Source organism: Lupinus angustifolius, chromosome LG08 (genome assembly GCF_001865875.1).
Source record: "Lupinus angustifolius cultivar Tanjil chromosome LG08, LupAngTanjil_v1.0, whole genome shotgun sequence".
NCBI classification, from domain to species: domain Eukaryota; kingdom Viridiplantae; phylum Streptophyta; class Magnoliopsida; order Fabales; family Fabaceae; genus Lupinus; species Lupinus angustifolius.
Genome location: NC_032016.1, coordinates 4624220 through 4652004, shown reverse-complemented (window position 1 = coordinate 4652004; position 27785 = coordinate 4624220). Strand labels below are relative to the sequence as shown.

At 34.2% G+C, this 27785-nt stretch overlaps 6 protein-coding genes across 12 annotated transcripts; 3 read left to right on the top strand and 3 right to left on the bottom strand.

The window, feature by feature from the left end:
- On the top strand, positions 439-3755 carry LOC109353509 (protein PHR1-LIKE 1-like). Of its 4 annotated transcripts, none has more exons than XM_019595816.1 (8): positions 439-579; positions 1222-1682; positions 2056-2215; positions 2296-2372; positions 2501-2540; positions 2737-2794; positions 3134-3203; positions 3319-3755. In XM_019595816.1, exons 2-8 carry the CDS (start codon positions 1260-1262, stop codon positions 3613-3615), a joined length of 1125 nt encoding a protein of 374 aa, XP_019451361.1. In that variant the 5' UTR covers positions 439-579; positions 1222-1259; the 3' UTR covers positions 3616-3755. The 4 variants fall into 4 exon arrangements, with proteins under 4 accessions (XP_019451361.1, XP_019451358.1, XP_019451359.1 ...); XM_019595813.1 differs by having other exon boundaries at positions 2734-2794; XM_019595814.1 differs by having other exon boundaries at positions 439-625; positions 2734-2794.
- LOC109353571 (probable low-specificity L-threonine aldolase 1) lies at positions 5844-10233 on the top strand. Of its 2 annotated transcripts, none has more exons than XM_019595908.1 (10): positions 5844-5969; positions 6410-6863; positions 7167-7278; positions 7867-7917; positions 7995-8066; positions 8148-8280; positions 8411-8466; positions 9200-9300; positions 9835-9901; positions 9988-10232. In XM_019595908.1, the coding sequence occupies exons 2-10, from the start codon at positions 6421-6423 to the stop codon at positions 10024-10026; spliced, it is 1074 nt and encodes a 357-aa protein (XP_019451453.1). In that variant the 5' UTR covers positions 5844-5969; positions 6410-6420; the 3' UTR covers positions 10027-10232. The 2 variants fall into 2 exon arrangements, with proteins under 2 accessions (XP_019451453.1, XP_019451452.1); XM_019595907.1 differs by lacking the exon at positions 5844-5969 and adding an exon at positions 6117-6305 and having other exon boundaries at positions 9988-10233.
- On the bottom strand, positions 13996-14846 carry LOC109353837 (protein LIGHT-DEPENDENT SHORT HYPOCOTYLS 4-like). Its single transcript, XM_019596199.1, has 2 exons — positions 14590-14846; positions 13996-14348 (listed from the first exon to the last, which is right to left on the bottom strand). Exons 1-2 carry the CDS (start codon positions 14780-14782, stop codon positions 13996-13998), a joined length of 546 nt encoding a protein of 181 aa, XP_019451744.1. The 5' UTR covers positions 14783-14846.
- LOC109353836 (uncharacterized mitochondrial protein AtMg00810-like) lies at positions 15639-16154 on the bottom strand. The gene has a single exon (XM_019596198.1). It carries the CDS (start codon positions 16152-16154, stop codon positions 15639-15641), a length of 516 nt encoding a protein of 171 aa, XP_019451743.1.
- LOC109354909 (pentatricopeptide repeat-containing protein At1g08610-like) lies at positions 21036-24354 on the top strand. Of its 3 annotated transcripts, XR_002108614.1 has the most exons (3): positions 21055-21189; positions 21440-23390; positions 24103-24354. XR_002108614.1 is itself a non-coding variant. In XM_019597719.1 (2 exons), the coding sequence occupies exon 2, from the start codon at positions 21539-21541 to the stop codon at positions 23312-23314; it is 1776 nt and encodes a 591-aa protein (XP_019453264.1). In that variant the 5' UTR covers positions 21036-21129; positions 21440-21538; the 3' UTR covers positions 23315-23793. The 3 variants fall into 3 exon arrangements, 2 of the variants coding, with proteins under 2 accessions (XP_019453264.1, XP_019453263.1); XM_019597719.1 differs by lacking the exon at positions 24103-24354 and having other exon boundaries at positions 21036-21129; positions 21440-23793; XM_019597718.1 differs by lacking the exon at positions 24103-24354 and having other exon boundaries at positions 21440-23793.
- LOC109353313 (pentatricopeptide repeat-containing protein At3g04760, chloroplastic-like) lies at positions 25163-27385 on the bottom strand. Its single transcript, XM_019595538.1, has 2 exons — positions 25364-27385; positions 25163-25192 (listed from the first exon to the last, which is right to left on the bottom strand). Exons 1-2 carry the CDS (start codon positions 27117-27119, stop codon positions 25188-25190), a joined length of 1761 nt encoding a protein of 586 aa, XP_019451083.1. The 5' UTR covers positions 27120-27385; the 3' UTR covers positions 25163-25187.

Sequence of the window (27785 nt, the reverse complement as noted above, 5' to 3'; positions counted from 1 at the left end):
TAATATGATTTTTTTTTTATCTACAATTAAAAGAATCACTATTTTAATGAAGAGTAAGACTGTTTTTAATGAAGAATAATACTGAATTTAAATTTAAAATTTCGTGTCATATATATTTAGGATTGAGAAGGTTGAAGTCTAATAGTGTGATTGCGAGTTAGATGATTAAAAATAAAGTTTTGAGAATTATATAATATATTAATGAGATGATTCTACAATTTTTCATTTTTTCATTTTTTCTTTTCAAAATTTAATTCAGAAATCGATTTCACTTGTACTTCTTAAAGGGTACACATATGCTGTTCCACAAGTTGTACCATTCTGCATGTGCCATCAACTGTGATTGATTTAGAAAATAATTAACTAGGCTAATGGTACATGTAGTGACACAACTTGTGCGACAACATATTCGGCTCCCATCTTTTGTCAGACCAAAACAAAAGCCTCGTACGTCCTGTCGTTTGTTTTATGGCCCCACCAGGTCATCATCATCCTACTCACCATCTCCATTAACAAACACTCTCTTTTGCAGATTCCACCACTCTTTCATTTTTTCCACTATCCAATACTAATTCACAGGTTTGTAAACTCATCTTATCTAACAATACCCCACTTTTTTTTCAAGGTTCATATGTAGCTGCGTATTTCACTCCTCACTATATATTGTATAATTTTGTTTACTATTCGATTCTTCTGTTTCATTACGTTTTCTGTATCAGTTCCTGTTTTGGTTGTTGTTTGTGCAGTGAGGGTTTGTTTGATTCAGATTCGAAAATAATTTAATCCAGCTTAAAAAATTCAGTTATTTCCTACTGAAAAAACAGCTGGCGAAAATAGCTTATGTTGTTGCCAAACACCTTCATCCTCTATAGATTATGGTTTGAAGTAGCAAAAACTGTTTTTTCCCCATAAAAAGTAATACGAACTAAGCGCCCTCTGGATATGTAAATTCATGTTTCATAGCACTTTTGGATAGTTAAAATTCAATGTTATCACACTGTTGCATTCATCTGCCTATTATGATTTCTATCTGTTTTATGGTTGTTTTGTAACTTAACTTTTCAGAGGCAATACAAACTAATACTCTTGACTAGTTAGATATATGGACAAATTGGCTTAAGAAATTAGTATATATTTTGTTGAATTATGTTATTTGCAAATGTTATTTCTCATTAGTGGTTGAGTAACTGACATACTTCCTGCTTTTCATATTGAAAATAGGTTAAAAAAAGCTGATTCCATTGGGAGATTATACAGCTATGTCTTCTTCATCTTATCCTGTTCTTCCTTATTCCTCGACTCGGGCTGCATCGGCGAAGTCCAACATCAGAAGTGCCGGGCACATGTTTTCAACACCTGCTAAATGCCCTGATGACATTCCTTTTTCGCCTGTCTCAGAAATACACTCTCCAACATTCATTTCTCACCCTCATGAAAGTGATGATATTTCATTTGAACCATATCCTTTTCAGGATCTTCTTCAGTTTCCTGATGGTGTTCCCGTCCACAACAATCAGGTGGAACATAGTGCTTCTTACATATCTGGTGACAATGCACAAACAACTGATATTGGGGACTGGATTGATGTAGAACCGTTAATTTCAGTTGACGTTGATGATTCTCTTCTCTCAAATTGGACTCAGCTTCTTGGTGATGATAATGTTGCAGAACCAAAGCCAAAGGTTTGTTTCTCAAGATGATATTGATATGGTAATGCAAGCACTTAAAATGCTTGTTCTAGCCTGTAAATTTAATTAGAACATATAGATATAGGTGGCATCTCTATGGTCTAAGACTCTAAGGAACATGGTTTTCATATATGAACTAGTTACTGATGAAAATGAAAATCAATTCAGTTATCCAGGTGGTATGTGTTACTGTGTATAACTCTTTTTAAGTTATGGGCATAAATGCACAATCATAGCATTTTAGTATTTGGTTCCCTCTTCAATTTGTTTCATCACCATATGCATGTTAGTGCTGTTGCCCATGGTTTCTTTTATCTATTTATTCAATGTATAAGGTGCAGAGATGTATCCTTCTATGTTGATGCAGGAGTTCCAGGTTTCACAGCAACAGCATGGGCAATCTACAGAAGTTAATGCTCCTCCTAACTCAGTGTCAACCGCACCACAAACTAAATCAAGAATGCGTTGGAGTCAAGAACTTCATGAGGCATTTGTGGAAGCAGTCAATCAGCTTGGTGGCAGTGAGAGTATGTTTATTTCTCATAATCTCACTGGCAGATACATTTCAGGTTTTTGTTTCTTGTCATCTCATTGTGTGAACATGCAGAGGCTACTCCAAAGGGTGTCTTGAAGCTGATGAAAGTTAAAGGCCTAACCATCTATCATGTGAAAAGCCACCTACAGGTACATTTGTGATCTTTTTTCTGTCTAACGGTCTGTCTTTGATAAATTTGGCTACATTAAGTAGACCTTTTCAAGCCCTCTATTTACTTAGTCATGGGTTTTTAATCATTTTTTCCTTTAAATTTCAGAAGTATAGAACTGCCAGATACAAACCTGAGCCATCAGAAGGTGTGTGTTGGTTTGCATAAATATTCAATTGTTCATATTACTAGGTTTTCCTATGAAGCTATTTGTGATTTGTAGGGCTTCCCCTCATCCTAAACTTTCAGGAAATATTTTTGTTTGCTATGTATAATGCATTTTGCTTTGTATGCATTGTTCTTTTTTATGCTTCGTTATCTGTTCAATTCTTCCCTACCTGCAGGAACTTCCGAGAAAAGCTTGCCTGAAGTCGAAGAAATGAAGTGTCTAGACTTAAAAACGTGAGTTTTTTCCTCCCCTTCCTTTATGCAGTTTTTGTTCTCATTATGTCGACACATTTGTTGGCTGATCCTTTTTCTGGTGCTTATCATTTGCTATTGTTGCATTCATGGTGTGGATGTAATGTCCACTCAATGTATCTTTCTCTTATTATCATATTTGAATTTAAGATATAACATAATACAGTTGTGTGGTAAGAACATCCCCAAACAGGTTTGATTTTCACTATGGCTATGTCACTTATTGTTCTCATTGCAATACATACTATTCTTCCGTTTGCTTTTAATTGCATTGAAATGAATAGTAAATAATCAGAAACATACTTTGGATTGTGGTTACAGGAGTAAGGGGATTACAGAAGCACTGCGGTTGCAGATGGAACTCCAGAAGCGGCTTCACGAACAACTTGAGGTATCTTAGTACATAAGTTTCTTTGGTCTTTACCATGTAATCTTCTTTATAAGGAAGATGATCCTAGAGAAGCTTAAAGTTTTATAATTTTCTGATATTTCTAACTACCATGTAGATTCAAAGAGATTTACAAATTCAAATTGAAAAACAAGGGAAGCGTCTTCAAATAATGTTTGAGAAACAGGTAGAGATGGACAAGCCTTCTGCTTCAATATCAAGCATGGCGATAGCGCTGCCTTCACCTATTGACAATTTAGAAACCACAAATGAGGATCATGAGAAATTTCGAATAACCGTGCCCGAAGAAAGTACCCAGGACGCATGCACAAAGCAAAAGAGAGATGATGCTAAACATGAGCTGGGAGATGACCAGTTTTCTGCACAACTATTGAAACGGATGAAGAGTTTATGATAGCAAAATTATTCTTAACTTAAAAAGGTATCTACTGTCTATAGTGTTTCTGCTTCTAGAGACAAGAAGCTGGATTTCAGATTTACCATTTTGCTTATGACTATGGCTTTTCCTTAATCAGCAATTCCATGTCAACTTTCTGTTTTTTTGGTAAATTTTGCTTCAAAGATTAGTTTTACATGCATGCACATGAGGTTTTCACACTTACCGTGGTAAATACAGAAACTTCCAAAGTCATAATATTGTGAATATAAGTGCGATTGTGGACCATTTAAAACATGTTACAATTGAGGTAAGTTGTTCAATTCACATTTCCTGATCGGTAAATTCAGTCCCTCAAGAAAAAATAAATAATGTTAAGATGAGCGTTTCTTAAGAAGAGGAAAAAGCCAAAATGAACAAATTGTATGGTCATATTCATGGAAACTGCATGATCCTTACCAAAACTATCTCATGCAGTCAAATACTATACCATAGTAGACTATAATAATAATAATAATAATAATAATAATATAATAACATAAGAAGAGAAAAGTCCTATTAACTTCCCATGACTTGCTATCTTACCTTTTTTTAATAGAATTGTAGTCATCATTTGAGGTAGAATAAATAAGATTCATTGGCCAAATTGCCCGTCTCCTTATTCCTCATTCTCAATTATAAATGATTACTTAATTAATTGTCTGTACTATCTATAATTATATAACTCTATATAATGTTTAGTTATTAACCTCTGATCCGCATGGAGTTCAATTTAAAGTGTAAGCTACAGTGCAGGTGAATCTCAATCGGAGTTGGGTTAGATGCAAATAACATTTGCTTTTGAGTTGTCACTCAAACAATGTCGGATTAAATTAGAGCTGACATGGATATATTTATTTATAAAAAATATATGAAATATTATATTCTAGAAAAAATATATGCACCATTCATATTTAATTGAAAAAAAATAATACAAATGATTAATGAATGTTGTAGTATTTGTTTATAGGATTTAATATGTATATATTGACAGTGTAAGTATTTTTTACACTGTGTAAATCACTCACCATTGATTTATTAATCATCTTTGACTCTAAGACAAAAATAATATAAATCAATAGTGGATGACATAATGATAATGTAAAAATTTTTACCCTATCAATACACAAATTTTAAACTCTCTTTACATATTACACTCTATAATGTATTCACCCTAACTATGTGTATGGCTAACTTTTCACATTTCTAATAAGAATCTCAGTCCAATGGCAAACATCAAATATTTATGTTGTCAATACACCCATTTGCAAATTGTGACTGAAATATAAGAGCAGCATTTGAATTGGGAGTAGTATTACATGTACTGATGATCAATCAAAGTTTTATCTATGCTAACCAACACCTAATAAAGCAATATCAACAATTCAACATTACATGCACTGAGTACAAAATCAGGAGCATAAATATTACAATGCAGCAATAGTAACCATACAAGTAATAATCTTACAATGTATCAGACCATCTTCTGATCCCACCTCATGTTCTCTTTCCTCATATTTAGCAGTTAATTGATTATAGACACTAGTTGTTGAGTGAAAAAAGCTCAATGATACACATACATGGCGAACACATAATTCCATATATTCATCGAATAAGCTCCATGGTAGGTACTGACATATGTCACACTTGGGCATTTGACAAAGAGTGAGAGGGAAATAGAGAAAATGAAGAGGATAAAGGAACCAGACAAAGAGAAAAAGGAAGAAGGTAAAAAAAAGAGCAACACTTATTTTTCTTAAGCTCAATAGACAACCGGCCAGGCAAAACAGACATGATGAGCGAGTTAATGAACACAAATTTCATACTTTACCTGCCCAACAATAACGAGTGGATGGGCTTAGCCGAAATTGCCAATACTATTTCCGAAGTAGCAATCTTGTTGGGGTATCTGATAAATTAACTCATCAACTTGGCTAGTCATCATGACACAACCTTGCTGTTCCTTTATCACCTAGACACCGTTTATCTTTTGAAGCAAAAAGAAAACGACTTTTTGTTGGCTTTCATTTGAAACCATGTTTTTGTTTTTTTTGTCCTTAAAAGGTTCTTAGTTTCTGTATGCTCTTAAGTTTTACCATAAAACAACTAAACTACAAAGTTCTTACAAAAAAAAAAAAAAAAAAAATTGATTCTAGCAATTCACGTCTTACCATTACATTCCTTACAAGTTAGTGTCTCTTTCCTGTAATATTTTTAACTTAAGAGTAATTATGTTATGTATTACTATATGTCTATGCATGTGGAATAGCAGTTTCTAATGATCTTTTGAATTTTGTGTCATCGTTTTTGGTTTCAGACAAGAGCTTGATCATGTAATGCTCTATTTCATTCAATTTCTTTTAATATTTTTTTAGCTTGAACTTCATGGAGACTATTTCAATTTCAAATCATGTTTGTTAGTATTTTATTTTTTGTAGCTTGCTTTTTTTCTCTTAGTAGAATAATTCAATTATGTATCTAAATTTTTGGGAATTTACCATGCTTTTAAGTCCTTTTTTAATAACAAAATAGCTTGGATTCCGGAGACTACTACTCATCTATATGAATAGGCTTCTGTTTCCAATTTTTTAGTCATAGATCATTTGTACCTAAGGAAACTTGGGTTTTTTCTTCTTCTTATACAACAATGGTGGCAGAGAAATTTCACTGTAAGCATTGGTTTGTGCAAAATTGGTGTTTTTGATTCCTTTGAAATTGCTTTTTTTCCAAATAGAAATGGTGATATGACTTTTAAATTTTGGCCTTGTTTTAGTTCCAGAGAAAATGGTGACTAGAGTAGTGGATCTTCGATCAGACACAGTGACAAAGCCAACTGAGGCAATGCGAGCTGCAATGGCAAGTGCTGAAGTTGGTGACGATGTTCTAGGCAATGATCCAACCGCGTTTCACTTAGAAGCAGAAATGGCGAAGATAATGGGCAAGGAAGCAGCACTTTTTGTACCATCAGGCACTATGGGGAACCTTATAAGTGTGCTCACACATTGTGACATTAGAGGAAGTGAAGTTATTCTTGGAGATAAATGCCATATCCATATTTATGAAAACGGAGGCATTGCAACTATTGGAGGGGTGCATCCGAGACCAGTAAAAAACAATGACGACGGAACCATGGATATTGATTTGATTGAGGCTGCTATTAGAGATCCAAGGAGGGAGATAGTGTATCCAACCACTAGGCTTATTTGTTTGGAAAATACTCATGCAAAGTAAGCAACAATTTTTTGTGCTAAAACTTCTCTTAGCTTCACTCTCAATTTACATTTCATACATACATACACCCTGATTTTGGGGTGTTTGTATTTGTCTTTGTTGTATGCTTGAAGTAATTCTCTTACTTCAATATCTTAAAGCAGTAAAACCACTTCATTGCTTTCTTTATTGTTGTTGGCAATCACTACCACACTGACATAGTGACATTAGAATGATTTCATGGTCATGCAGTTTTCTGATATGTTTATGGGCTTTAGAGGTCCCTTCTCTTTCTAGATTGATATTTTTCCGTGACGCAGCTCGGGTGGTAGATGCCTTTCAGCTGAATATACTGACAGAGTTGGAGAGGTTGCTAAGAAACATGGACTGAAACTTCACATCGATGGAGCTCGTATCTTTAATGCATCCGTTGTAAGTAAATTTGTATTTTAAAAGCATTATGATGAAGTAATGAAGTTACTAGGAAGATAGTTCCTTTTCCACTTAGTGAATATGAGTTTGTAAATAATATAGGATCCTGATAAAGAGTACCCCAAGGGATAAAAGCACTGAATCACTGATTAAGGAATAAAAATACAAATGATAAATCACAACTTTCAAATTCTTAATGTATTATTTACCAATCCAATATTTCTTCTATCTTGGATTTCTTAACCATTGCCCTTAGGGTACTCTGTAGCATTCGTGAACTTTGAACTGAAATGAAATGTTCAACGCCTTACACCTTGGGGATTGCCTCTCAGGGATGATATACCTCCATTCCTGATCACACAAGGAAAATGTGGTAGTTGCAGCCAATCCATGTTCAATGTCTCAAAAAACATGATCCGAAGTTATTCTCTATTTCTCTTTGTCAGTGTGACAATATGCCTTTCAATATATATATATATATTATAGTGTTCAGTTTGTTGGTTCCTGTTCTGTTGCTTTTGTTTTTCCTTCCTGCTAACATATACAAACAGGTATTGGATTGTTTAACAGGAAATTTTAATTTTTCAGGCACTTGGTGTCCCCGTGGATAGGCTTGTCCGAGCAGCTGATTCGGTTTCAGTATGCTTTTCTTTCCCTCCACACCTTATTGAATGATAATCAAGCTAATTTATGTTTCCTTTGAAAATATGAATTAGGTTTGCATCTCTAAAGGTCTAGGTGCTCCAGTTGGATCAGTTATTGTTGGCTCCAAGAGCTTTATCACCAAGGTAGTGCACACATTTTATACTAAAGTCTATATTCTCCCTGAAAGACTTTGATGTTAAGGTCTAGTTTATGTACTTTTGTAGGCTAGACGTCTCCGAAAAACCTTAGGTGGCGGAATGAGACAGGTTGGCATCCTTTGTGCTGCTGGACTTGTTGCCTTACAGGACAATGTTGGGAAACTTGAAAATGATCACAAGAAAGCTAGAACTTTGGCTGGTAAATGTCCTACTATTTTAAATGGTGCTACTTGAAGTCCTAGTCTGTTTGAATATATAGTTTTCTAAACTCACTTTTTTCTTCTGAACTTCACTCACTTTTCTCATATAATTGTTTTTCCTCCTTTCAGATGGATTGAATCAAATTAAAGGACTGAGAGTTGATGGTCCTGTGGAGACCAACATTGTGAGTATTTAATAGTGTAACTTGTTTATGCTAGTGGAACTGCATTATTGCTCTGACTACTGTTTCCACCTAGTGTTCCATTTTGTCTTGATTAAGTTGTCATTGCCTGGTTTTTGTCTAAATACCGGGCCTATAATTGGTGAATGCTTTGGTATTGACAAAAATATTGACTTTTCTTATACCCTTTATATGGTATACATGAATAGGCCACATCAATTGGTAGGTGACTTAAAAACATAATCTGCATGGAATCATGTGTCACCTATTAATCAATGTGACTCAATCATGGAATCCTATGTCACCTATTAATCAATGTGACTCAATCATGTAATGCCACATAAAGGTTGTATACTCAATATTTTTTTGTGCATACCAAAGTATTTACCCATTACTTATGCCAACTTGGATGTTGTATTATGTGTTCAGGGTATCCATGGATGGATAGATGAAGATTACTTGTCTTAAATGGTGTCCTACTTCATATTTCAAGTCAATCAGAGTGCTTCATTTTATTACTTTTTGCTTTTAAAAATTTTCTTTTATCCACGTGTCAATATATGATTGACTTAGGACAGAGAATAGGATACTATTAAGACAGGTGATCCACATCCATCCCGAAACCAGACCTTAGTGAATATCCTTAATGGTTGTGCTAGATTGGAAGTGCTATAGATGATAGCTTTGTATATATCTTTAACAAAAGTTTTTTCTTTTTATCTTTCCCTGATACTAGGTATATATTGAAATTGAAGAAGGCTCACATACTAATGCAGGAAAGATATGCAAGGAGTTGGAAGATCGTGGGATTCTTCTTATGCGAGAGAGCTTATCAAGGTCTTATTTGCCATAAACTACACTCAATCTTTTATAAATAACTGTTAGTTTTAAAATGAAGCCAGGCTGCACTTAATTATCCAACTAATCACTCATTCTTCTAACATTATTTTAGTTTCTTTGCTTGGTATCTAGTAATTTATTCATGTGAGATAAATATTCCTTAGAAAATAATATATGCACTAATGATGTATGAGTTTTATATGTTATCAATGCATCATTTATCATTCATATTTAATTATTATTTACTCTTCAAAAAATAATATTAATGAATAATGAATGATGTACTGACTGTGCATAAATCTTTAGATTGACAATTACATAGATATTAGTATCACAAATTAATGAAATTCTCCTATACACTTGTCATACACCCTTTTTACATCGACTTTTATAACTATCAATCACTCATTTCCAAAGTAAAAGTCTTTTGATACATGGTTAATAAAGTTGGTATAAAAGGGTAAGTAAAAACTAAGAAGTGGTGTGAGATGATAATATGCAAGAGGGTAATAACAATGTCTGGTAATTCAGGTTGAGAGTTGTTTTCCACCACCAAATATCTGCAAGTGATGTGCAATACACCTTGTCATGCTTTCAGGTAACTTCTTGTTTAACTGATACACTATGCTTCTTGTTTAACTGAATGTTTGAAGATGAAACTCACTATTTTGATAAATGATGCAGCAAGCTGTTAAGGGAGTGCAAACTGAAAATGGCAACTAGTGGAAGAATTTCAATATGGCACTTTGCTGGAAGATTATGATCAAAGGACGAGTTTCATTTGGTTATGTGAATAGATATATGTGGACCTTTTAAATATCAGACCAATCTATATATGGTCTTTGTTTATTTTGTTTTCTTTAATGTAACTAATGAAAATGCAAGATGATTACCTCTTTGATGTTCCCTTTAAAGCGTTTTCTCAACGGAATGAATGACATTTCTCATTGACTTCAGAGTTTATAGTTGGTGTGTATATATGTTTAAATATATTTATTGATAACTAGTCATTAAAGTATTCATTTAGTTGTATAATAAATGTTTGATTATTGTGGGTGATATTTATTGGAATGAGTAACCAGTTATTCAAAAGAGAATAATTTTTTACACATATAATAAAAATAGGGAATGGAGTATCTCCTCCTGCCAGTGAAATCATGACATGTGTTATGTTTCATCATTTTCTATAAAAATATTTTTTAGAAATAAACAAAATAGTACATATGTCACATTTTTACTGGCTAGAGGAGATAAATTATCTCATTATATGAGGAGATACATTATTCTCATAAAAATATATATCATTGATTATACTAAAAAGATAGCTACCAAAACTAACCATATATGAGAAGTATAGATGTTAAGATACACATATAGCTATGAGAGGTAAGCTATTATTTTTTTATCAGCAAAAGATAATTTTTTATTAAAAGAAAATAATTACAAATGCAGCAAAAGAAGAAAACAAAACAAAAGGATACAAGCCCCATTTATAAATAGATGTTGAGATAAAAATTTGGGTAATAAATAAAAGAATTCTTGCTCACCTGACTATCTATCTAAAGCTAAGATTTGTTCTTAGCAGATTCAAAAATCTTCTAAAGTGAAAGTGTGACAGAGTTGAAGATAAAATCGTTCCTAGAAAGCCAAATAATCGATATTATAACTAACCAAATAATATTCCAAAGTTTTGAAAGACGATTGTTTGATATCATACCCATATGAATAGATTAATGGTTTATGGGTTGCAAAAGTAGCGATGTGCTAATGTTCAACCAATTGTAGAGAAACTGCCAAATTGAATGAGTAAGATTGCATATAGAGAAGAGATGTGAGGAAGTTTATGCATATTTGTTACAAAAAGGGCATAAGGGCCTAAGGGGCCTTATCCTTGAGAAGTGCATGAAGTGTGCATCCAAAGTAAGAAGCCTATCCTAAAAAAATCTTCAAATAAAGGAGTGATTTTTAAAATAGCTTTTGATTTCGAAAGGGGTAAAAGATGGCTAATTCTTTGTAATACTGAGTGTTTTGTAATACTGAGCGTGTAGATCATAAGCATATCATAAGCATATTTGACCAAATACTGATTAGAATTATGATGATGACATTCCCACTGATTGGTAACATTTTCTCGTAAGGCACCTTTTGATCCTATACCCTTCAATACCATTTGAATGATTTTGATTTCAGCCCCCATCCCTATGCTAATTTTGCAGAAATTGCAAGTCGGTCACTCTCACTGTCCAATCTTTAGGACTAGGGTAATTATTGCCTTTTATACCATATTTTCTACTACCTTTAATTAATACTCCGTATATTGAGCACGTGGAAATGTGCAATTATGCAAAACACTTTTTAAGATATAATGGCTGGACCTATTATAGGGAGAGTGTATTATCCCGTCCTGCTGCGAGTGGCATTGGAGTGGCATTAATTTTCCTTGGACTGGGTCCCTCAGGCACAAAGGATTTTGTCATGTTCATAAATCAACTTTAAATGTTATATTCTTTCCCAGTTTAGTTACAAAGCCAAGCCAATTTACTCTAACTACAAGTCAGATCTATCTATTTATTGGTTCCTACCATATTTACATTAGCCTATATAGCTAGGTAAAATCACTCATGTTGGCATGCCCCAAATGCAGGAGGTATGTTTCTTACTTTAAGTGGAAGTGGAACACAACAAATGCCAAGACTTTAACCATTTATAACGATGGCAATACCAATTCAACCAACCATGCAGATGTAAACTACCTTGGTTAAAACAAACTATAGTACGTAGTAGGTGAAGAAGACAACTTTGTAGTTTTAGGAAAATTATCTTTAGGATAGCTAAAATAAGTTTTAAAGATGAAAGTATTATATAAATAATGTGAGAGATGATTCACTCTAAGAATAAGTTTAAAAATAAGAACTAAAGATGAAAGTATTATATATTCCTTCCTCATATGATTCAAGACTTTAAATGAAATTATAAGAAAGTATGAGAATTTATATGATAAAAAACAAGTTTTCATTTAGTTTGGTTAGAGAAGATTTTTGATAGGCGTGACTTATATCTTATAATTATTTACCTTATAAATTATTTCACATCATTTTACCAATTTTCATCAGTTACTTTATTATCCATTTTTACCAAACGCATAACCTTATCGGCCTTAAGCTTTCACTTAAACCCTAACTTTTCCGTTGTTGGAAACTTTCAAGCAACTTTTCAATCAATTTAAAGAAACATGATATGAATTTAAATAAAAAACCTCAACATTTTTTTCCTGCACAAATGATATTTTCTATCTGATGGAGAAAACGAGACCATTGAAATAATTGCATACTCTATAGTTAGCTACTAGCAAGGAAGTGTAAGGTAAATAAACTTCTCATTGGATGCTATAACTTTATAACTTGTCATATTATAACACTAAAAATATAAACAAAAAGTTTTACACAAAGACAAAATAGTTCTTATAAACTTAAATGCATAAAACAAATGGTCAAGAAATGATTTACGAAGTATGCCACCTACCCTTCTGTCTTTTCAAAAAAAAAAATCTCAACCTATGCAGAATCTTTGAAAGTTACAATAATTATCATTACTAGTCAATTGTTCTCCCTATTTAAAGGGTAATTAGATTAACTTTGCTGATTCTAGATTTTGATCTTTTGAGAAAATTGAATAAAAGGACTCACTTTTTTTATCCTAGATGACCTAACCAATTAATCATTTAAAGAAGACAGTCCATCATCAGCATATTTTTAAAATGAGAACCTTTTTCATCAAACTTGAAGGGTCCTTCTCCATGTCCAAGCTATAAGTGGTATAGGCAAATAGCTTTCCTTGATTGTCAATACTCCAAAAATGAATTCTTAATGGCTGCATCCAATTACTAATTTGTTTTATTGCCAAATATAGATTTTACTGCATCATCTTTAACTAATATGCCAATATGACCAATTACATAGGAGATATCTGTTTATATCTAAATTAAATTATATTAGTTATATTCAATCTCAAGGACAATGCAAACTATAATTATATATCAACTTCTATCACTTTGGATAGACATTCTGTGGATGGACATGGACGCAGAAAGAAAGTCAGTCACACATGCTTGTATAGTTGTATGTGTTTCAATAAGAAGAAAAATCATCCTGAACTATTAGTTAAAAGAGAACTCTCAATAAAGCAATTAATATTTAATACTAGTATTAACTGCTTCTCAGTGCACCAAACATTCATAAATATTTTTAACAGACCCAATATCTCTTTTCCTGAAACAATAAATATATATACACACCCTAATCAATCCCGTGTAAACATTTTTTTATTTTCATAAAGCTTTACAGGAGATTACAGATATTCGACTACAAGCTTCAGATATACACATTGCATATATTAATTTTCAGTATAAACAATAATAACCTCTAGTGATAGCTGAGAATGCATAATAATACTTCACAGAGAACTCAAGCCACTTAACTTCCACTATGTACTTCCTCCAACTAAAGAAATCACAACGATTTCAAGGGCATCTCAACAATCTAGAGAAGGAACACATGTTCGACGAGACAAAATCACCTTATAATTTGGAAAAACAAGCACCGCAAACTAAAACAGCAACATAAACATAAGAAACCAATAAAAAATCAATAAAAACAATCAAAAAAACCATACACATATATTGATATATGTCATTCAATCTTGAGTAGAAGCATTAGTAGTGATCTTAGGCTTTGGCCTTTTCCTCTTCTTCTCATAACTAACTCCTCTAGCCTTAGCCTGAAAATCACGAACATCCCTCAAGTATATCCTTACGGCACGAGTACCAAAAGGGTTAGATTCAGGAACGCCACCGTTTTCTTCATAAGCAGCACGGAGGCGGCCGATAAGGGCATCAAGACTCCCCCAAGCCTGACGTAGAGGGCAGGGACAAGGGGATGGAGGGTTAGGGTGCCCATAGTAAGGGCATGCGTGGTTGTGTACTTTCGTCTTTCCAAATTGATCAAGGTAATGAAGAAATTCAAGCACTTGAACACTGCTGCAAAGAGCTGGAAAGTAGCATGTGAGATACTCTAACCCATATACAAAATGAGTCTCCCAATAACACTGCGTGACATGTTACCCTGTGTATCTACTAAGTGTGTCATTCGAGTCACTGAAACCTTTTTAGTGGAATATGAATATAAAATAGTATTTAAGTTTGAGTATAGCACGCTCAATAGATTTCAATGATTAACATGTTAAAGTTGAGGTGTTACATAATCTATTTTTTACTTAATTAATCTTTACCTAGAGAGAGTGGTGGACAGTGGTTACGGAGGTATTGGCAGAAAGTGTTCCAGTCACGGCGCTTTTGGTTCTCGTAACGGCTTGAAGTGGTTCCAGTAGTTGCAGTTTCAGTTGTAGTTGTTGTTAGGGTCAGTGAGGTAGTAGTAGACTCAACCTTCAACATGTGGTTTGTTGATTTTGAAACCAAATCCATTTTGACTAATTACAAAGATCTGAAGGTTAAATTGTTTTGGATCTGCTGAATTAGATCACTTGCCTCAGCTTGTTCTTCTTCTAATAACTAAGGACTAGGGTTTTTCTTTTATATATTTAAATATAATGAGAAAAATAACATTACTAATAATATTGGTGAAGTGAGAAGGGTATGTATTGTTAGAGAAGAATGAAAGTGAGGAGGAGAATAGAAGATAGATGTTAGTGCAATGTATAATTGAGATTCTATGAATGTATATTGATTGATTCTTTGGAACTATAAACTTTCTATGTATAGTCAAGACTAACTACTTTCAATCAAACTAACTTTTACAAATTGCAAGTCTAACAACTAACTAACTTTTGAATTACTTTTTTTCTTTTTCAACACCCCATCTTAATTCAAAAGTTAAACAAAAATAGAAACAACAAATTTGCCTAATACAAACACAACTATACACAACTGCATTAGACTTTGTGAAACTGTTTTCACAAGCTTTCACCTTCATCATATGTTTTAATGCTTCGAATCATGCCACCCTTAGCGGTTTAGTCATCACATCTGCAACCTGCAACTCTGTGGAACAATGCTGCAATTTGATTATTTCTTTGGTGACTTAATCTCTTATAAAATGATATTTGGTTTCGATGTGCTTTGATCTTCCATGTGAGACTAGGTTCTTGGTGAGGTTAATAGCAGATTTGTTATCAACTCTCAACAAGACTGCTTCCTCATATCTCAAGCCCAATTCTTGCATTAGTGCTTGAATCCACACACCTTGGCAAGCAGCATAGCAAGTTGCTATATATTCAGCCTCACAAGTTGATAATGTTACCACATCTTGCTTCCTAGAGGACTATGAGATAGGTGTTTGCCCAAGGAAGAATACATAACCCATTGTGCTATGTCTGTCTACTGGATCACCAACCCAACCTGAATCAGTGTATGCTTCAAGATGCAGGGTACACTCGTTTTGTTGGTTTCTCATATTTCTAGGAAACATCACTCCATGATCAAGTGTTCCTTTTAAGTACCTTAGAATTCTCTTGGCTGCAATTAAGTGAGAATACCTAAGAGAGTTCATATATCTGCTGACAAGATCAACACCATAAGAGATTTCAGGCCTGCTGTGACATAGAAATCTCAAACACCCAACCATTTGTCTAAACATGGTGATGTCAACCTTGGGTTCTTGCTCACAACTTCTTAGCTTCAAATTTGCTTCTACTGGTGTGTTTGTAGAGTTACATTGAATCAAATTAAACCTCCCCAAGACTTCTAGAGTGTACCTTTTCTGATGCATTAGGATACCCTCACTGCTTTGAACAAACTCAATGCCTAGAAAATATGCTAACTTACCTAAGTCAGTCATTTCGAACTCATTGCTTAGACATTTCTTTACTTATGCTATCTTTGTCTTGTTGTTACCAGTGATGAGCAAGTCATCCACATATAGGAAAATAAGTGTAATTTCATCAGATCCATAGTGCCTTATGTACACACCATGTTCAACAGAGCATTTTGTGAAGCCAATTCTAGATAGGAATGCATCTATCCTTTTATTCCAAGATCTAGGTGCCTGTTTCAAGCCATATAAGGCTTTCTTGAGCTTAAAAACTTTATCTTTATTCACACTCCCTTTAAGCTCAAAACCAGGAGGCTGAGTGATGTAGACTTCCTCCTCTAGTGGACCATTCAGGAATGCAGTATTAACATCAAGCTGACATAGTTCCCATCCTCTCCAACTAGCCAAAGCTACTACCGATCTTATTGTCTCTATCCTTGCAACAGGAGCAAAGACTTTTGAATAATCCAACCCTTCTTTCTGCATGAAACCTCTAACAACAAGTCTAACTTTGTGTCTTGAGATGGACTTATCAGGATTGAGTTTAACTTTGTATACCCACTTGACTGAGATGAGTGTTTTATTTTCTAGAAGCTCTACCAATTCCTAGGTTCCATTCTTCTCAATTGAGGTCAATTCCTCTTTCATTGCTTTTCTCCAAGTTTCATCAATTATGGCTTCTTCAAATCTAACTGGATCTGCATCAGCAAGTAGTGTCATATGGATTATTTCACCACCATTCCCAATTTCAGAATCCTGAAATAACTCAAAGTCATTTAATCTGGATGGTATTGCTCTATTCCTGCTTGGCCTTTGATGTTGTGGTGTAGTTGATTCCTCTCTTATTGATTCATTTGCAATATCTAAACAAGATGTGTTTTGTTCTAGATCCAGATCCACTTTAGCCACTGCTTCAACATTTGCATATTCTGATTTCCATGCACTTTGTTCTTCAAACAATACATCCCTACTGAATTCCACCTTCTTAGTTCTTGGATTATACAAATTGTATGCACCAGTAGAATTGTAGCCTAAGAAGATCATAGACTCACTCTTGTCATCTAATTTTCTTCTTCTTTGATCGAGAATATGTTTGTGACTTAAACATCCAAAAACCCTTAGATGTTGGATTGAGGGCTTGTGTCTTGACCAGATTTCTTCTGGTACATGTGAGTCAAGCTTCTTTGTAGGGCATAGATTCAACACATATGCAGTTGTCATCACTACTTCACCCCAAAAGGTATGAGGAAGACTCTTCTCCTTCAACATACTTCTCACCATATTCAGTATGATTCTACTCCTTCTTTCAACCACACCATTGTGTTGTGATGTGTAAGGAGCTGTGATTTCATGCACTATTCCATTGTTCATGCAAAAAAATTCCATTTCTCTTGAACAGAACTCACCTCCGCCATAAGTTCTCAACACCTTAATGTATCTTCCAGATTGTTTTTCAGCCATTGTCTTGAATAGTTTAAACAATTCAAAGATCTCATTCTTGGCTTTAAGCAAGTAACCCCACATTTTCCTGCTAAATTCATCAACAAAGGACACAAATAGTATAGGAACTAAAAGAGGTTGTGGATTGGATCACATACATCTGAGTAAATCACATCTAATACATCAACAAAGGACATAAATTTTCCTGCAAATTGGACCACATACATCTGAGTAAATCACATCTAATACATCATTTGATCTAGGTGCAGTATAGGAACTAAAAGAGGCTCTGAATTGCTTGCTTGTCAAGCAATTTTCACATACCTTTGAAGGAAGCTGTATTTGAGTTAGGCCAAGTATCATTCCTTTTGAGTTCAAGAGACTTAGATCCTTGAAGTTTAAATGACCAAATCTCTGATGCCATAACTAGGAGTTGTCCCTATCTTCTTTAGCTGATAAACAGAGTGAATCCATGACATTTACTTTGACTTGAAGGGTTCTGTTTCTAGTGAGTGGAACTTTTAAGATCAACTTGTGATGGATATCATAAATCTCAAGATGACCAGATATCATATGCAAGGTGAATCCATTTTCCAGCAACTGACCCATCCTGAGTTATCACAACATCCTTCCCATCCTTCCCATCCTCCTTCTTGATCCTAACATCACCGATTCTTTCTGCTGAAATGTATCTATCATCAGCAAATCTAATTCCACTCTTCTTGCTTTTATCAAGATTGATAAGCCATTCTCAGTGGCTAGTCATGTGATTCGAGCATCCTTAATCAATATACCAAATCTATGGTCTATTATCTCCTTCATTTGCCACCATCATAAGGGCGACTGCTTCTTCATCTGACATATGGTCTTTTTTAACAAGATTTGCTTCATTTCTAGGAGCCTTACATTCTGCTGAGAAATATCCTATTTTGTTGCAATTGAAGCATCTTATGGACTTTATATCAAGCCTTCTTTTACCTCCTCTCCAATTTTGGGAACCCCCTCTTCTTGTGGATGATTCTGAGTGATCACCTCCTTCATAATTTTGAGATTGTTTTCCAGAATTCATAGAATTACTTCTGTAATCTCTGGACCTTCCTCTTCCTCGATTTCCCCTTTTGCTAGAGAAACCTCCTCTTTTCCAAGTTTGAGCCTGAAGAACCTGATCCTGAGATCTTTCACTCAACCTTTCCAACATACGTTGCTCATGTGCCTCTAAGGATCCCTGTAATTCTTCCACTTTTAGTATAGCTAAGTTCTTTGATTCTTCTATAGCCACAACAATGTGATCAAATTTTGGAGCTAGAGTGTGAAGAATCTTTTCCACAATGGTTTAATCTGTGATCATTTCACCCAAGACTTTCATCAGGTTTGTTGGATCAATTACACGATTGAAAAATTCTGCTACCTTCTCATTCGTATCCATATGCATAAGCTCGTATTGGCACCTTAAGGTTTGTAAATGAACCTTCTTCAGCTGATCTGCACCTCAAGAATTTGCCATGCCTCACGTGAAGTTGCCACCGATGCATTCTTCTCAAAATGCGCATTGTCGATATATTGATGAAGAAAAAACATGACCTTGTTTTCCCTGTGCACAACCCTTAGTGCATCTGTTGCATCCTCTGCAAGCTCAGGATAACCTTCTTTAACCACTTATCAGACTTCTTGATATGCAAATATCACCTTCATCTGGACACTCCACTTAGTCCAGTTCTTGTCGTCGAGAATGGAGAGATTGGCAGGGAAACTTCCATTAGTTGGACCCATTTTCCAGGAATTGTCGAAGCTCTTGATACCACTTTTGTTAGATAAGCATATAAGTGAGTTTGACACCACATCTTGACCCATCGACTCTGATACCACTTGTTGGGAGATCTTCATTCATGAGTTACAACATTCCTCCATAGGCTAAGTGAAAGAAGCATATAAGTGAGTTTGACACCACATATTGACCCAAAACCTTAAGACAGTAGTAGGTCTATGGGTCCACCCACTTATATGATTTTTAACTCATTCATTTTTACTCAATATGAGTTTTATTCATTCACATTTAGAATACTCAACAATAACTAATAATGTTAAGGAGTGAAAGTACTAATTGGTGGAAATGGAATGGAAAGATATCCTAAGCTTCTGCTTCTGAGGGTTGAAGATATTTTTTCTTTTAAGTGAGAGTTAATCATGTAGTATGAGAGAAAGTTAAGATCATTTTTATTAATAAAGAGATAAATATTTCAAAAAACAAATAAAAAATAAAATTTTCAATGACATATTTATTATTTTAATTACAATAAAATTATACTTTAATTTTAAAAATAGATAAAAAGTATATATTTATCTTTCTATTATAAAAATAGATATTCTTTGAGACAAAAGATAGAGCGATCAATACTGTAAATGTATTGTGACACATACACTAAAAAATAATTCAAATAATATAATTTTTATTATTTTAAGACCCATGTTATTTTTATTATATTTTCGTCATGAAATTTTAGTACTTCAGTCCATGAGTGCCGTAGAGGAACCATACACATGGATGAAAGGTGAAGGAGGAAGAAATAGAGAAGTGTGAGTGTGGTATGCCAAAAGAGTACAAAGTTTGGCAGTGTGCAGTGATGATGTGACCAAAGAAGGGCAGACATTATCAAATTAATAATCAATATTGGTCACTCAAGTTCTAAGCGCGTGATACAAACGCATTTCCCTTTTCATAAACTATTTTTAGGGATTTTAACTAAGTAAAAATGAAGTTTTTATCTTCAAAATGATAGTTTTATGTATACAGAACAGTTGAATTTAAATTTTCCAAGAGTTAACACAATTCTTTTCTTTTTTAAGTGAAGGTTTATCACTCCATAATTAATATAATATTATATATAGATTAAAAGTATGTTTTGACAATAGAATGGACATAGATAAAAAAATATACGTGCTCATATCTATATTATTTGAGAATATCTTTTGATTGACGAGTATATGTGATGAGTTCTTGGTTAGTATATCTTCCATTACCATATATTTACCATTAAATTTTAATAATTATAAAATAATAATATATAATTATAAAAATTTTATAATATATATAAAAAATTAATTAAAATAAATTTATATTGTGACAATATCACACCAAAAAGATTGAAAATTTGGTAAATTTGTTATTTTACTATCTAAAATTTAATAGCGAGTTTGTGAATGATGCCATTTGTAATTTAGAAATTAATTTAATATTTATGTATTGTAAGTACAAAATTTTATACATAACCAATAGATTATTTATCGTTTATTTATATTTACTTAAATCAATAATAATTAAATATGAATATCAGTGTAAAAAAATATTACATCATTGGTATTAAATCCTAAATTTTTTATAAATTATCATTTTCAACAGAATCTTTAGGCAAAAAGCAGATGAGGATGGGTATTGGGCTTTAAGGCCCATGTTTGCATTTGGAGTAAACCCATCTAAAATCTTATGTATCTCTTAACTCTCCACCCTGTGGCAGGAAGAGCTATAAACCCTACTCATTCAAATCTCTACTCTATTCTCTTCGCTGTGACTATGATTGCATTTTCCTGTTACTCTGTTTTCAACATATTTCGGATTACAAACTAGGTACATAATTAAATAATTTTTTATTTGTTTAGTTTTTTTAATTATTATCCAATAATAATTATTTCTGGAGTAGCAGCAGAACTTCACATAGTTCATGACCTAGTATTTTGTCTTGTTTTAGTATCACCCTTTTATCTATTTCTTTCTTTTTTGTGTTGTGATTAATAGGGTGCTGCTAATTGGCTGAGTTATGAGTCTAAAATGTGTGTGTATATATATATATATATATTTTTTATTTTTGAATTTTCAGATGCTGGTGTTTAATATCGAGCGCAAGAGCAGAAGGTGGATGTAATACTATAATTTTGAGCTTAACAGAGAGTCCAATCAATATATTTGAACTATAAAAATGGGATATACAGTGAGTGTTCAGAATAATATTTTCAGCTTCCATTCTTTAAACAGATGTAGTAAACAAGAGAGTTGTATCTCAAGTGATACTTTTGCTTTTGGTCGTTGTTCAAGCAAAAAATCACTTTCCTTTCACCAAATTTGTGTTGGTGATTACCTTCCTCTGACTAAATATTGTGTACGCCGGAGAGGATTGCAATGTAGAAGTTCGCGGGGAAGTGTTTTAATTGATAGAGTGGATGAAGTTAAGCATGAAAGTTTTCCATTAGAAAGTTCTGATGTTGGTGGCCATAAGAAGAGTAAATTCACGGAAAGTGTGGATTCAAACAAGTATGTATACTCTCCAGCTACGTTGCCAGAGGGAGCATTTGTCCACAATGACGAGAAAACCAACAATAACATTCTTCAAAAGCTCTGCAGTCAGGGAAAAATAATGGTTGCAGCAAGTTTGATTAATGTTATGGCACGTAAAAGCCAAATACCCCATTTCTCTTCTTGTGCAAATTTGATTCGAGGCTTTACCAAGATAGGGCGGCTAGATAAAGCTTGTAAAATCATGAACATAATGATCTTGTCTGGTGGTGTTCCTGATATAATTACCTGCAACATGATCATTGGTTGCATGTGTAAACGAGGACATTTAAAATATGCTGTTAGTCTAGTAGATGATATGAGCATGAGTGGCTGCTCCCCGAATGTGATCACGTATAATACAATAATCCGCTGCATGTTTGATGAAGGCAATGCTAATCAAGCTATTAGTTTCTGGAAGGACCAATTAACAAAAGGATGCCCTCCTTATCTGATTACATATACTGTGCTTATCGACCAGGTGTGCAAATATTGTGGGGTTGCTCGAGCCTTAGAACTTCTAGAAGATATGGCAACGGAAGGATGCTATCCCGATATCGTTGCGTACAACTCTCTTGTAAATTTTACTTCCAAACAAGGGAAATATGAGGATACTGCTTTGGTTGTACGTAATTTTCTATCCCATGGGTTGCAGCCCAATGATGTGACATACAATACTCTTCTCCACTCTCTTAGCATCCATGGGCATTGGGATGAAGTTTATGAGATTATGAAGATTATGAATGAATCTTCTAATCCGCCAGCACGTGTTACTTACAATATTCTGATTAATTGTTTATGTAAATCTGGATATCTGGATCGTGCTTTGAACCTCTATGTGACAATGGTTTCTGAGAAATGTTCACCAGACACTATAACTTATAATACTCTTCTGAGTGCTCTGTGTAAAGAGGGGTTTATAGAGGAAGGCATCCAATTATTTTACTTAATGGTAGGTACTTGCTGTTCTCCTTGTTTGGTCTCATACAATACTGTAATTGATGGATTGTCTAAAATGGGATCTATGGAATCTATGGAGTTCGCAAAAAAATTGCATGATGACATGGTGGAAAAAGGAATCGCTCCTGATATAATTACTTACAGTTGTTTGTTTTGGGGATATTGCCGGTTGGACCAACTAGAGGAAGCTGTGGAGATATTAAAAGAGATGGATAAGAAAAAACACAAGACTAAAGATAATGCTTATCGATATGTAATCCTTGGATTATGTAAACAAAGGAAGGTTGATATTGCAATTCAAGCTCTAGAGTTGATGGTTAAAGGTACATACAAGCCAGATGACAGCATATATTCTGCTTTAGTTAAAGCTGTTGCTGATGAGGGTATGGTAAAAGAGGCTGATTATTTGCATCAGAGGTTGCTCAAATGGAAAATTATGAAAAAGGAGGTCATGTTGACTTAGTTGGAGTTTTCATATAAAGATTGGTTCATCTTAATACTTATTCTGGCCATGTGTACAAATTATACATTCTTATCAGGTGATTCGTTTAATCCTTTTTGTTTGTGGGATTCCTAGTCCTTTTCTGTTTGGGTGACTTGTTGTGCTCCTCAAGTTCTCTTTGTCTCTCTCTAATCGTGGTAGATAGATTGGTTGAACTTGGGGAATGAATCCTCAACGAACAGTAAAGGATATGTTTCCTTGTTTGTGAGAGCTGTTCAATCATTTGTTATGTGTAATGATGGCTACATCCAGAAGTTTTGCTTCCAGTTCATTTCATTTCGATTCAGCAACCTTTGTAATTATTCCAACGATAAAATTGTGTTTTGTTTTGTTATCATGTTTAAGTACATTTTCTCTTTTTTGTTATCATGTAATCTACCTAGTTCGTTGCGTGTCTACAGTGATTGCACATAATCATCTTCAGTGTTCATATTTTACTATACCAGACTATATTACAACTGGCCTTAAGCTAAAATTATAATGCATTACTGTGTATTGTAGTATCCCGCTTTCAAAGAACTGGGTTCCTTGTAATCATTTGCGTAAATTTTAATTTCATTCTCTTGTGTCATCTTACCTTCTTTAATCGATTTTTATTGTCATTACTGCTCCCATATTGTTATCCAAAGATAGAGTTTGTTCCAGAGGCTCCCAGCCTCCCTATATCTCCCGTCTTTGATAACTAAAAGTAATAATGTGGCTTGCATGTCTAAGACATGCTAATTTTACTCTGTATCTTCCAATGCCAGGAAAACTTGCTGGGATGTTTAGACAGATACTGTTGTGGGATCTGCAACAACATCAGATAATACAATCACTCAATGTGATTAAATTTTTGGTAGTTGAAGTTGACATTAACTAGTGTCTAGTCTTGCACTCAACATGAATTCAATCCTTTTTGTAGGCTTAGGCTCGTTTCTGTTGATTGTTCATAGTACTATGTATTAGCATTGTTTTACCATCTAAAAGGGATTGAAGTCAGTTATTTTGCTGCAACAGTACATTTGATCTAAGCAGATTAGTTTTCTTTTAGGGCTTGTTTGGGATACCTATTTTGTAGGGAAAGGGAAGGAAAGAGAGGGCTTAGGAGGGGATCCCCTTGTTTGGGAGTTTAGTTAGAGAAGGGGGAGGGTTTTGGAGAATTTTTAAAACCCTCCACAGCCTTCATTATACCATTTTTTGGTGTTCCCCCATATTTGGGTTTATTTGGGAGGAAAACAATATTAAATAACTAATTACCCTTACCAATATTTTATAATTACATTTATGCTCTTTTGTTGTACGTTATATAATATATAACATACTATTGATTTTTTAAAGGAGGGTAATATAACACTTTTGTATTACATTAACCATTTATTCACCTCCTATCTAAATTCCATACTTCCAAATAAGGGGGAGATTTACTTGAATTTGTCTTCCCTTCTTCTTCCCTTCCTCCCCCTCCTTATCCTCTTTCCTTCCTAACTCCCAAACAAAGCCTTATGTTTCAAGATGTTTTTTTCCGAAGGTGTGGAGTTTGTTTAGAAGAAACATGAATGCCGCATTGGGCCAGCTTCTGTTTCATCAATCCTAATGCATGATAGATGTTAAAGTAAAGATTTTGGTTTTTAGGCACTCTAGTTTTCTAAATTCGTTTAGAGAATCCTCTTAATTACTTAATACAGGAAAAAAAGAAGACTGAAAATATGTAAAAAATGCAGGTGAATAGAGACTTGAAGCAACCTCATTAGGTAAATAATGCTGTAAATTAGCCAACAGCTCATTACATTGAGTTCAACAAAAAGCTCAATGAAAAGACATGGAAAATGAGTTCTATGCTCAAGAATTATGTTTAATCTAATTTTTTTTGGTACTACTAAGGGTATTCCTTCACCTTTTTTTGGTAAGGAACTAATTCTTTTCGGGGTTCGTGATTTCTCCCCCGAACAAGTGTCACTCTCAGTAATCGAATTCTCAACCTTAGGGATTTATATCACTAGACCAACGCCTTGTTGGTTCCTTTTTAATCTGATAAAGAAAGCTCTTTGTACACACTAAGCATGGGAAAGATTTTGTTTAAACGTTTGAATGAATTTTCAGAAATAGCATCTATACTAACAAGGGAATTAGCCAGTTCCATAGCATCATTTCTCCATCCAGCAAAACCAATCCCCTCCACCAACAATGTATAGGTAGTTTCATTTGGCCTATATGCTTTACTAACCATGGAAATTAGAATCTCGATGGCATCTATGATTCTATGTACTTTGCACAATCCAAGAAGAACAATGTTGTAAGTAATAACATTAGGCTTACACTTGCTCTTTTCCATGTCCTTTAACAAGTCAATGGCCTCATCCACCATTGCATCTCTGCACAAACAAGATATAAGTGAGTTATATGTGATCCTATCAGGGTCAATACCATTGCTTAACATCTCTAGAACAATCTCCAATGCTCTAATTTTTTCACCACTACTCCATAGTGCACACAACATTGTGTTATAGGAACTTGCATTTGGAGGACAACCCACTTCCCAAAGCTTCTCAAAGATGTCCAAAGCTTCATCAGCTTTTCTATTCTTGCACAAAGATCCCAAGATTGTGTTATAGTTGACTATATCAGGTAAGCAACCATCTGAGATCATAGTATCCAAGAACTCTATTGCCATATCAACTTTTCTTTCTTTGCAGAATGCTGTAATCAATGGATCATAGCTATAAGCATCAGGGGTTAATCCCTTTTCCTTCATAACCTTCAAAATATTCACAGCCTCTTCAACCCGGCCGTCACGACAAAGAAAAGTAATCCAAATGCTGTAAGTCGCAACATTTGGATCACAACCTCTTATCAACATATCAGACATCAACCTCTCACCAGCTTCCCATCTGAATTCATTCAAAAAACCCCTTAGCAGAATATTGTAAGAAATCACATTGGGAGCATAAGCATACCCTGTAGTACTTATGTTGTTAACTAACTCAAAGGCTCTATCCACCAACCCTTGTTTGCACATTCCCCTAACAATTGCATTGTAAGTGTACATGTCAGGTTGAAGTCCTCTTGACAACATCTCATCTAAAAGATTCACGGCTTCATCGATCCGGCACTGTATGATGGTTGCTTCTATCAAGATGGTGTAAGTGATCTCTGTAGGACTACACTTATCTTTCAGCATCTGATCCATGACCTTCAAAGCCAAGTCAAGCTTTCTTCTGCCACAAAGATTACCTATAAGTATATTATAGGTAACAACATCAGCAGAAAATCCCCTATTCTTCATTCTTTCAAGAACTTTATTTGCTTCATCAAATCTATCAGCCTTGCATAAACCACTTATCACTGCATTGTAAGCAACAATGTCAGGCTCCCCATGCTTTTCCAATATCTCCATTACCCTAAGAGCTTTCTCTATTTTCTTGGAGTTGAACAACCCTTTGATCATGTTTGTGCACATAATAACATCAGGTTTGTAACCTTTAGTGACCATGTGATGAAGAAAATAGAGGGCCTCATTATACTTACCTACTTTGCAGGATCTGTTGAGGGATTTCATAAGATGGGGGTCTCTAAAGTCATAATTTTGAAAATGTTGTAGCCTTGTTTCAGAAGAAAAAACCCTTACATATCCCTTGTTGTTGTTCCTTCTGTTGCTAGTGCTCCCTTCATTTAGAAGTGGAGTTGTGCAAGTAACAACAGTGTTGAGATTTGAATGTGTACTTAGCTTCAGGTGAATTCTGAATTGGAGGGTCTGTGATAGGAACTCATTTGAAACTGTTATCATTGATTATGATGATGGTGTTGTTTACAATTGCAGGTTTTGGTACTCATGGATTAGTGTGCTTGGTGCAAATAAAAAGTATCAACACATAATCGCAGAGCTGAAGAAATTTAAGTGTCTGTGAATGGTTTAGTTATGGATAAGGCATAAGGGATTGCATGTTGGAAACACAAGCCAGAAACTGGGGTGAATTCAAGACAGATGAATGGAGACCTTCAGTTTTATTTTTATTTCATTTTCTATGGAGTTTATTTTATCCTATCCAAATCCTATCATATAACCAATAAGATGTTGGTCTAGTGGTGTGTAAGGCCTTATTGGATCCCCGAGGTTGAGTATTCGATTCCTATGAGGACACTCGTTGGGAGAGACAGTCATAAACCCTGAAAGGGAGTAGTTTCTTAAAGGGATACCTTGGTAGTAGTAAAAAAAAAAATCCTTTCATATGATAAAAAGTAGATCATCCTATCCATTTTTATTTATTTAATTGTGATAATTGTCTTAATTGATTTGTTGGATTGCACTTTTCTTCTAGTCCACAAAAATTTAGCACATTTACTTGCTTCATGTGACCCTTGCATTCAACATTAAAATTTATCTTTATGATTTTGACAAGTGTATTTAATAAGTATCCTTTAGGGGATTGACTCCACTAATTTACATTTTGAT

Coding starts and splice junctions, on each gene's coding strand:
- LOC109353313 (XM_019595538.1), bottom strand. CDS start 27,119: ATGATAACAGTTTCAAATGAGTTCCTATCACAGACCCTCCAATTCAGA.
- LOC109353837 (XM_019596199.1), bottom strand. CDS start 14,782: ATGGATTTGGTTTCAAAATCAACAAACCACATGTTGAAGGTTGAGTCT. Junction 14,349..14,589: donor CTGTCCACCACTCTCTCTAG/GTAAAGATTAAT, acceptor GCTACTTTCCAG/CTCTTTGCAGCAGTGTTCAA.
- LOC109353836 (XM_019596198.1), bottom strand. CDS start 16,154: ATGACTGACTTAGGTAAGTTAGCATATTTTCTAGGCATTGAGTTTGTT.
- LOC109354909 (XM_019597719.1), top strand. CDS start 21,539: ATGGGATATACAGTGAGTGTTCAGAATAATATTTTCAGCTTCCATTCT.
- LOC109353571 (XM_019595907.1), top strand. CDS start 6,284: ATGGTGGCAGAGAAATTTCACT. Junction 7,279..7,866: donor GTATCTTTAATGCATCCGTT/GTAAGTAAATTT, acceptor TTAATTTTTCAG/GCACTTGGTGTCCCCGTGGA. Junction 7,918..7,994: donor GAGCAGCTGATTCGGTTTCA/GTATGCTTTTCT, acceptor AATATGAATTAG/GTTTGCATCTCTAAAGGTCT.
- LOC109353509 (XM_019595813.1), top strand. CDS start 1,260: ATGTCTTCTTCATCTTATCCTGTTCTTCCTTATTCCTCGACTCGGGCT. Junction 2,373..2,500: donor ATGTGAAAAGCCACCTACAG/GTACATTTGTGA, acceptor TTTAAATTTCAG/AAGTATAGAACTGCCAGATA. Junction 2,795..3,133: donor AAGTGTCTAGACTTAAAAAC/GTGAGTTTTTTC, acceptor TTGTGGTTACAG/GAGTAAGGGGATTACAGAAG.